Source organism: Crocodylus siamensis, chromosome 7 (assembly GCF_052110815.1).
Source record: "Crocodylus siamensis isolate JL-2025a chromosome 7, ASM5211081v1, whole genome shotgun sequence".
Taxonomy (NCBI): Eukaryota; Metazoa; Chordata; order Crocodylia; family Crocodylidae; genus Crocodylus; species Crocodylus siamensis.
This window is the reverse complement of record NC_143401.1, coordinates 16,553,485-16,564,172: the sequence shown is the minus strand read 5'-3', so window position 1 is coordinate 16,564,172 and position 10,688 is coordinate 16,553,485. Positions and strand designations below refer to the sequence as shown.

General features: G+C 45.1%; 1 protein-coding gene across 1 annotated transcript in view; it reads right to left on the bottom strand.

Annotated features, from left to right (window-relative positions):
* Window positions 1–4,997: 4,997 nt before the first annotated feature.
* The window catches only part of STX12 (syntaxin 12), a 30,263-nt gene continuing 24,572 nt past the window's right edge, over window positions 4,998–10,688 (bottom strand). Inside the window, exons 6-9 of the mRNA XM_090057888.1 lie at window positions 10,051–10,156; window positions 9,198–9,270; window positions 8,914–8,996; window positions 4,998–6,646 (exon numbers count right to left, since the gene is read on the bottom strand). Of these exons, the coding sequence (XP_089914014.1) occupies window positions 6,554–6,646; window positions 8,914–8,996; window positions 9,198–9,270; window positions 10,051–10,156 (355 nt within the window). The 3' untranslated portion in view covers window positions 4,998–6,553. The remainder of the gene's footprint in view (window positions 6,647–8,913; window positions 8,997–9,197; window positions 9,271–10,050; window positions 10,157–10,688) is intronic.

Sequence of the window (10,688 nt, the reverse complement as noted above, 5' to 3'; positions counted from 1 at the left end):
ACTCATGAGATTGCTTTTGGTCCAATCCTCCAATTTGTCTAGGTCTTTCTGAATCCTAGCTCTACCCTCAAGTGTACCTGATACTCTGGAGGCTAGGGTTAGGATTCAGGGAGACCTAGACCCATCAGAAGCTCTTAATTAAGTTAGGATTCCAGGGATCACAGGATTACAGTGAATAGCCACTCCTGGATTAGAAATCCGCTTAAAGATAGAAAGCAAAAAGTGACTATAAATGGTTAGTTTTCAGGATGGAAAGAAGCAAACGGGGTCCTCCAGGGATCTGTGTTGGGACCAGTGCTGTTTAATCTAGTGACAAATGATCTGGAAAAGGGGGCAGGTAGCCAGCTGGACAGGTTTGTTGATGACACAAAATTATTCTAACTGGTAAAGACCAAAGTGGACTGTGAGGTACTATGGAAGGTTCTAGCATGACTGAGCAAAGAGACAACTGAATGGCAGGTGAGATTCAGTGTAGAGAAGTGTAAAGTGATGCACCTGGGCAAAATTAACTCAAACTGCACCTACACTATAATGGACTCTACATTACTTGTTACCACGTAAGAAAGTCTGGGAGTCAGTATAGACAGTTCACTAAAAACAGCTCAGTGCTCAGCAACCAACCAAAAAGTTAAAATGTTTGGGATTGTTAAGAATGGAATTGAAAACAATTCCATTCTTAACAAAATGGAAAGTATTATCGTGTCCTTCTGTAAATATCCATGATATGTCCACACCCCGGATGCAGTGCACAATTCTGGTCCACACAACTCAAAAAGGATTCAGAAGGACAGCAAAGGTGATTAGTGGTGTGGAGGGACTTCCACCTGAGGAGAGACTAAAGAGGCTAGGCCTATTCAGTTTAGGAAAGAGGGGGGACATGATAAACGTTTACAAAATACTAAATGGCAAGGAGAAAATAAATAGGGCTTTATTATTTACTATTTCTCATAAGAACTATGGGTCACAAAATGAAACTAGCAGGTGGTAAATTTAAAGCTAATGAAGTTTTTTTTCACACAATTTACAATAGAAATGTGGAACTCGTTGCCACCAGATGTGGAAACTGAGTTTAGCCAGATTCAAAAAAGGGATTGGACAAATTCTTGGAGGAAAGGGACATCCATAGCTATTGAGCATGGCAGTTAGGGATACAGCCTCTGAACCGGCACTTTCTAGATCTTAAATGCTAGAGGCTGCAAGCAAGAGGAACAGTGGGAAAAAACTTTGATCCTACCCAGTTCACTTTCCCATTCAGCATCCACTCTCTGCTCAGGAAAAGCGGGAGCTGGGCAGAGGCACGAGGCAGTGGGCGAGCAGTGGCAGCCTTGTCCCAAGCCCTGAGCAGGGAAGGAGGTGCCTGTGGGCAGCACAGAAGAAGTCCTGGGGCATGGGTGGCTTTTGCGAGGCGCAAAGCTCACCTGCCCTTGCCCTTGCCCTTGCCTAGCAAAGAGGTGCACGGGTGGCAGCCAGGCGGCAGCATGGGCAGGTGCACCTCCAGTGTGCTGGATGAGAGTAAGTACAAGAAGGGATTGGTATCTTCAAATGTTCAGCCTATTTTATTTAAATTTTATAAATATTTATTTAATAAATATAAAAAGTAAAATCTGTTTGTTTTTGTTAGAAATTCATCCATCATTCTTGATGGGCATTTGAGTCCCTGAATGAGTCAAAGGAGCCTGTAGACATTAACTGGTGAAACTGTGACCAGAGGAGTGACAGGAAGACAGCCTCACACTTGCCTGGGGTCCTTGGTTTTATAGATGGCCAGTTTGGCTAGAGGCAGGATGAGGTTGACCAGGACATGTTGGGGCTTGATGGAGCCACGGATGGGAAGTACACAACAAAAAAGGTGCAGGGAGAAGTGCAGCCAGAACCACAGCAGGAGGTTTTGGAAGAGGCAGAAGGGGGCCTGCAATCTGGTGCACTTGAGGTAGACATGTACCAGGGTCCACCTCTGTTGGCAAAAGGGGCAGATGTTAGGAGTGCCTATAAAGCACACCAGATACATGCCTGTGGTGATGGCTCCATGCAGGAGCCACTAGCTGAGGCCCCTGTTGGCTCGTAGGATCAAGATGGAATAGAGACTTGTCTACCAGGGACTCTCCTCCCTGGCCTCGCCTTGGGTGTCCCGCCACTTGTTGTTGGGGCAGGACACAAGGATGAGATGACGGACTGTGTGGAGCATGAACTGGTGGCAGTGGGCCATTCAGAGGCAGACCAGCTTGAAATCCCCCAGCTTGCTGAGACAGTGGGGTAGGGAGTGCCATGGGGCCTGCTGAGGCAGCAACTTCATGGCCAGGGATCCTGGTTTTCTCTGATAAAAAAATCACAAATTCTGTGATTAAACTTAAACTCCACTATGTATAATAAGTATCAGTCGAACACAATGTTTTATTGATATATTTACAATTTTAAGGCAATTTGGAAGCCTACCAGTGCCTCAATCACTATAATGAAATAAATTCTAAATGCCTACACATTTTGGAGTCGGAGTTGAGGTTTTTTTGTCATAGAAAATCAGAGCTTCCCCTGCCCCCTTTGCTCACCAGGACATGGGTCCAAGTCCTTTCCACCCCATCCTCAGAGGGGACCTCCAACTGCCAGGGCCACAGGGTCAGGGACCTGGATCTGCAGTGCCCTGCCCCTCCCAGCAGTGCCCAATCCCTGGCTGCCACCCATGGGAGGTGGTGACTGCTGCAGCCCAAGTGGGGAGCAGAGCGCAGAACACAGCTCCCCTTCTTGTCCCAGGGGCACAGCTGGACCAGAGCCTTGGGTGTGGGGGCAGCTGTAGGCTTGGGCTTGGCCACAGGGGGACCCCAGGTGCCCCCCCAGACCCAGAAGGCACCAGTTGCCTAACTGGGGGGTGAGGGGTGGCTCCCCCACAAGCTCTGTAGCAGACCTGGAAGTGGACTGGAAGTACTGCTGGTCCAGTTCTGAGTCTGTCACTGAGTGCATGAGAGACCACCCCCTGTGCTTCCACGGGATGCTTCATCTGGCCCACCATCTCACCATTCACGAGCTACGCCTGGTACCTTGAGGTATGTAGAAAAAATGTATGTGTCTATGACCGAATTGTCAAATTTCTCCACGTCTCTGTGAATGAATCAGAGGCTTCTGATTTGATTTGGAGAGATTAATGGGTTTCCAGATTTGATTCAGATTTGGCCGCTGAATTGGGCCAAATCTCTGAATTGAATCAGCAACCGAAGCTTTGCGCATCCCTAATGCCTATATCCTCCTGAGACTGTGCAGCTTCAGGGAGCCAACCCCAACCCCGTCTACCGGATGAGCCTCCTGTTCCTTGCTGGGGCCCTGCAGGTATGCATGGCAGCCCTGGGCCCCAAGCGCCACCTGGTTGGGCAGCACCCCCAGCCATGCAACTCCCTATCGGGACCTCAATTCTCCTCTCCGCCATGAGACCTACCTGCAGAGAGCTGCTCTCCAGGCTGCCTGGTGGCCATATGCATGTACATGCTTATGGTGCCCCCTGCCTGACCACCCTCCTTCCACTCCCCCCAGCCCCTTGCAGGCTGAAACTGTCAGCCTGCAAAAAGCTCTTTGCAAAAGTGGAAAATCCATGTTTCTCTGTTAAAATGGGAAATCTGCATTTTCTCAGGGAAAAGGGAAAATCTGTGGGTTTTTTCTGGCATAGTCCAGGAAACCTCCAATATGAGTGATGTTTGCCAACACTACCACCTGGGTGTTTTTTTTGCAGGGGCTTGGTGAGGAGATTAGCACCCTGGGTGACCATCTCTGGGGACCTGGTGACAGAGACCAACCTCTAGGCTCTGAGGAGGTCCTGGTAGAAATCCAGCAGCCTCTCCAGGTCCTACTTTGGAAGGCCTCATAGGTAGAAGAGATGCTGGTCAGATCAGAACCCTTGGAGGCAGCAGAGGAAGGCAGAGCTGATCAGGCACCACGTTGCCTTGCTCCTGGTACCATACAGGAGCCTTTGAAGGGCCTGAAGATGCATACCTGGTTGTGGAGGCAGACCAGGCCTTGCCTGCCCTCCTGCAAGGGGAGGCTCAGGACACCTGCAGAAACCCAGTGCCATAACTGCCAGAACCCTAGCACCTGTCTCTAGAGACTGGCCAGGAGTTCTGGAGGCATAGCCAGTGCTGAAGCAGTGCCAGAGCATGGACGGGATCAGCCGATTGATGACCAGCACCCTCCCACAAAAGACGACACACTGCAACAAGCTTGCCCATGCCTGCAGTCACTCAAACACCCTGACCTCTAGCTGGTGCCAGTTCTCCTGTGGGTAGGGATGCCCAAAGGCACAAGCAGACCCCCAAATAGAGCAGAGCCCACACTGCATTGGAGCGCAGGGGAGATGAAGCACAGGAGGGATGAACTGAGGTTCTAGAACTACTAAACGGTGCTGGCACAGAGACCTTCTTCATGAGGCAGCAGCTTTCTGAAAGCTTCTAAGTACATTATTCAGAGCACTTCCTATAGTTGTAACTTGGAAAGGCCACTTTGAAAAGTCAACTTGTTTTTTTCATGCACAGATATAGCACATTGGAAAGGTACAGTTCTTGATGTTCTGTGTACTAGATACAGCATACAATCCATAAGGAAGTCTTATGTCCTGAAGAAGCAATTCCTCATGTGAAGTATAGAGCGGGATAATAATTAATTGTTACAAAGATTTGGAGAACCAGAGCGATAGGACGCTTGTTCAAGTGTACATGACACAATGTTCAGTAAGGGCCATATTTATTGTGCTTTCAGCAGAAATATAACCTACTTCATTTTTGCATGGAAATCTTGTACACTTCACACGAAGGTCAACTATTTTTCTCTTTGAATGAGACTAGTGAATTGTGAACAAGGGAAAAATGCTATACAGGTTGATGATTTATGATGTTGGCATGAATACAACCTTTCACCCTGGAGGGGATACTTTCAAGAGAGTACAGTAGTTACCAAGTATTATATTTTTTCTGTCTCAAGGCCTCTGTTCACATTTCATATGAGAAAGAAGATCTGACAAAGACTTTTAAATCTGTTTATTTATTGATAGTGGATGGAATGATGGTGCAATAGTGCAAAAAAGTGTGCAATTATGAGAGTACATTTTCTCTCCAGCTTCTACATTTAATTTATTACACAAAAGACAGGGAATAAGGTTTAAATACAAAATAAAAATGTGGGGGGAAAGGGGGGGGAAAAATTAATATGCTGCAATCACCACATTCTAAGTGTTAGCTAGAATCTCATTCCTTCAGTGCATTTCATTTCATAGCTACATCAGAATGTGTGACAAGTACAATTCTATCAAGTCCTATTTGCAAGACATTAAGAGGAACCAGAAATCTCTTCCAAGGAGCAGTTGGTCAAATGATTTTCAGCCATTCAAAAGAGTACCACTGATTTACTAACCAAGTTCAGAGTTCTGTTTGTAAAATGATGGACGTTACCAGTCATAAGTGGCATTATTTCACAGAACGCCTACTACACATTCTAATATCAATTAAATATTATGAACAAGCCATTTCTAAACAATTTGGCTTCAGCTACTACTGAACCACCTCACTAGCTAGTAAACTTGAGGCCAAAGGTTTACAACCTTCATATGGCTTTATCACTGAAAACATGCTTAAAAATTTAAAAAGTAAATTTTATTAACTGCAAACCCCCTGAAGTGTTCAGTTGCAGATTTCAGACTTGCACCAGTCATAGTGCGTTTCAAGAGATTTTTTTAAATTTTACCTCAAGTGCTGAAGGTGTAGCATGAGAAAGATTTAAGTGTCTGGTGACAGTAATCCACCAACAGGTTTAACTAAGGAAAATGTATTTTTAAGAGTGTGTTGGGTTAAATGATGTACTGTCACCAAGAACACTGCATTCGAAAAAACCCTCCAAAACAAAAAACCCATTACCAGCCAAACAAACCAATCAAATAAAAACCAACCAGGTACAAATATCTCTAGGCCAAATAGATCAGTAACTTGGCCCATTTGAGATTTCAGCCTTGGCCACCTCATGCACATATCTCATCTTTCAAAGATACAGTGGTAACGTTTCTCTAGAAAAGAATGGCTATGGCCACTTGGAGACTATTTAAACCATGGGGTGGGCACTATAGATTTTAGAAATTACTGGTAATGAGAACCAGTACAGTGCCTTCTTGGGAGTCATTCTACTCCAGTACTACAAAAGTTAAACTATACATATAAAAATGTTAAAACTGTGTCACTTGTCAAAAAACAAAGATATCTCCAAGTATTTATCACACTATTCAATATACAGTTGGGTTAGGGAATAATAATACAGTACAGAAAGCAAAAACCACAGGAGATTAATTACATTAAGCAATATAATTTGTACATTAACTGATAAATACTGGTCTCCATGGTTCACTAATTCCAAGTACTAGTTATCTGCACATTAGTTTCTAATATCTATCACTAGAAGAAATTCTGGCTTGTGCTCTTTCAAGCTGGTCAACTCATTTCCAAGACTAGTCAGCCTGTTTTCTCCTGTGGGATGTGTGGGGGGAATGGGGGTGGGGAATCTCTGCAATGAGATTACATTCCACGTGGAGATTTCATTTTGTTGCCTGCCAGATAACAAGTCCTAGGATTATGGAAGCCACAGCAAGGCCAAGAATCAGAATGCAGATCTTCTTACGAGATTTCTTCTAATGGAGAAAATAGAAGAAAAACCATTAACAAAAATCAGCCGATACAAGGCATAGCAGATTATGAACAGAAAACAAGAAAATAAATTTGGAGCACAGCATATCCATCCTTACTCAAGGGGACAGTGGACGAGATTCCCAAAGTACAAGTTACTTTTTGTTGAAGCTATTAGCATAATGTAGTGTGAAGACTAATATTGGATATTCTTAGTTGCAACAGTATAAGGTAGGATGAGCACTTAAGATGAGGTGGGATGAAACTTGCTGTTCGTAAAGCACAAGCTTTACTTTGAGTTGACTGAAACAGGGAAGTTTTAGCACACTGAGATCAGTATATGCTACAACTATAGAAGTTAGGATATTTTTTTCCTTACAATTCTGAAACAGCTGGATTGGTGAACACTGATAAGCTGTTTATGGATGCACAGTCTCTCTTCATGCACGTTTATATTAGCTGTTCCAAGAAGCTCCTCTATACAAGGGTCTTTGGACTGATTGAGTCAGCCATTGTTGATGTTATTTTTGTCTTTTGATACCTCTGCTTTATTCACATCCTGATCGAGTACTAGTATAGAGTAGTTTTTAACTTTACCCACAGCAGCCTTGTCAAGTCTCAGTCCTCAGAAAGGGTGAGGAAGTTTCAGAGGATGAGGAACATGACAAAAGCATGAAGGCTTAGTTTTGGGTGTTTTTTTTGTTTCTAACCCTTCGGTCTGTGAAGAAACTTATGAACCAGGGGACAACAATACTAAAGGTTGCTGCATGACAGAGAAGCTGTTGCTTTGTCAGATGGAGTGGAATCGTTACCATCTCAATTCAGAAGTAGCTGCCAGTCATCAATGAATCTTCAGGACTTTCTCCTCTGGCCAGATCGATCATTTCCTTCCCCTCAGCTAATAGCAGAAGCATAGCACTGCTGCTTTAATTGTATATAAATTCACAGTTTCTAGGGTCGGAAGGGACCTGAGTAGATCATCTAGTCTGACCCCCTGCCATGGCAGGAAAGAGTACTGGGGTCAAATGACCCCAGCAAGGTGTACATCTCACCTCCTCTTAAAGACCCCCAGGGTAGGAGCCTGCACCACTTCTCTTGGAAGTTGGTTCCAGATCCTAGCCAACCTGACCGTGAAGTAGCGCCTCCTGATGTCTAGCCTAAACCTACCCTCTGCCAGCTTGTGACCGTTATTCCTGGTCACTCCTGGCAGTGCTCGGGGAACAGGGACTTCCCCAGTGCCTGCTGATCCCCCCTGACTAGTTTGTAGCAGGCCACTAGATCCCCCTTCAGCCTTCTCTTGTGGAGGCTGAACAGGTTCAGGTCCCGTAGCCTCTCCTCATAGGGCCTTCCCTGCTGCCCTGATCATGCGAGTGGCCCTCTGGACCCTCTCCATGTTGTCCACATCCCTCTTGAATTCCTTCCATAGTGACCCAGCAGAAATCACGGTTACATGATTCCTTACATCAGAGAGGGGCAAAAAAATCCCAGAAAAGGTATCTTAGATGTGACAGTGCCTGAAGTAGGATAATTTTTCTGCTATGGTATCAAAAACTTCAAGTGCAACAGCCAGGAGATGTGCCTGCCATCAAGAATTCCCCCCACAAAATAACATACCATTGGACTGCAAGACCAAGAGGGGCTGTAGCACCATAAGAAATACTGTAAGAGCCTCCAGAGGATAGATATGAAGATAGCTAAGGAGGGAAGAACTGAGGAGGTGGATAGTGACTAAGTAGGTCAAGCTGCAACTGAGCAAGCAGGGGAAATGGAGTGATCAGCAAATGGCACAGTAATGGAAGCCTAGGTCTGTGGGTGAGAAATAATCCAAGTATAGGGGGCATATGCATTTAAGCTACATGCAAATATAGTTTTGTCTTAGCTGCTAAAGGGACAGCTTTACAAGGCCATTCTAACATAATTTGTTATGTCCATTTTAACATAATTTTGTAGGATGATCAGTCCCCGGTGATAATACCTTTTTTTTTTTTTTTTTAACATCCTTAAAATTGTACGATACTGGAGATGATAAAAGTCAGCCAAATTACACTTTAAGTTTATGTATCCTAATTAATGCCTTCTGCTTGAGAAAGTAAACCAAGTATAAGGGCCCAAGGGAAATCCATGAGGTGGGACTTTCACATGTTCACACTTCTCACTTGTACTTGTCAGGTTGGTTACAAGCCCACAGTATTTTTGCTTTGTTCCGTGCAAAGTAGTGCAAGGAGTAGGATTGATCCTTACATGCAATAATGCAAAGTATGCATATGTTTACCTGATAATAAGCAGCTCTCTGTAACTGTTCACTGGCTCCTTCCACATGGACTTCTGCACTTTCCACACTTGCTTCTATGCTATCTACACAATACAAAGAAGAAAAAACTCAGATTATTATTTTAAAAGCCTAATCAAATTTCAGCAAGGAATACAACGGGATAAGACACCATATGATACTTATATACAACTTTTAGCTAATCCACACCTCTTTTTAAATGGAATTAAAACAGGATTAAGAGGATACAGTTATTTTCAGGGCAACTGCTGTACAAGTGTACTTACCAATCATGTCTCCTTGATCATGAATCATCATTGCTAAATCCTTAAATATCTGATTGACATCCAAAATATCTGCCTGAAAGCAACAATTGACAAGTTACAATAGATATCTGTATTTACCCAAACCTAAGACAACTTCAAATTTAAGATGACCCCCCCACCAATAATTAGATTCTATATAGGGAAAAGTTATATATTTGTTACAATTTTCTATGTATAGAATTGGAGGGTCATCTTAAATTCACACTCCCCATATGGAAAGCACTGGTAGGGGGGAGTCAAGCAGCCTATCCCCACCAGATTTTGCCCACCCCAGTCCCTTGCTCTCTTTGCCTGTGTCCCCCATCCCGCCTTGTCTGTACCTGCTCCTCTTGCCACCTGTCCTGTTTCTTGTCCTTACAAGTTCCTGTTCTTCCTGCCCCCCTCATGCCATTTTCCCTCCCACCCTTCACCCCTACCCCTGTGCCTGACCCCCTGCCATGTCTGTCTCCTCCCTGCCCCTGTGCCTGCCCCTCTGCCTCTTATCTCCTGCGATCACTCTGGCTCCAGGGCATCAGTGGCAGCAGCCCTGGCCTTGGCCCAGGTCAGCCAAGCAGAAACAGTGGAAGCAGCTCTGGGCCCATCTGGGCTGGAAGGGCCAGAACTAGAGGTAAGCAGGGCAGGGTGGCAGAGGCTGTGGAGTTTCCCACGTGCTCCCCACAACCAGCACACCACAGGTATCCTTACATCACTCTTAAAGGAGCTCTTGATTCCACTGAATTCTCGAGCCCGGCCCCAAAGAGAAAACTAGAGAATACTCTGTTTTGGGTGTCACTGCTGAAGAGGGCTGAAAATGCAGACAGGATCTACTGCTCACCTCCAACTGCCTGATTGCAGTTTCTCTCTCTTTAATGAGTTCAAGATCCTGTTCAGTTATAGCCGTGTCTTCTTCCTGAGACTGCATTTGATTCCAGTCTTCATTACTGCAGAAAGATAGCAAAACAAGCAAATATTTCCCTCCACAATCAGAGAGAAACACTAGTATGTTAATAGTGCATTAAAGCCAGAAAGCCCTCTCCAGAAACAAAAGCACCTACATCCAGAATTGAATTCCAGTACTGCAGCTGTATATAGGACATGCTGGATTATTGAGTGATTACTTGTTTCAGAATGGGTGAAAAGAAAGAAAAAAAAAAAAGCAGGTCACACATATATTTTTATTAGGGGTGCAGCAATAAAGGTTTTTTGGGCTGATACCGATGGCTGATTATTGACCAGCCATATTGGTTGATACCAATCTGACTGCTGATATGCAGCTGGGCAGCATGGGGAGCAGAGTCTGGCTGGTAAGTCTGGTGAGGGGGAAATGGGTGTGGGGGGGGGCAGACTGAGGCCCCTGCAGTGAGGGAGGGATCGGGGCTGGGGCAGGGGCAGGCACTGGCCAGCTGGAGTAGGTTGCGACATGGGATGGAGCCAGCGGCTCATCCAGGTGGGGGAGGGGCAGCAGCTTCTGTC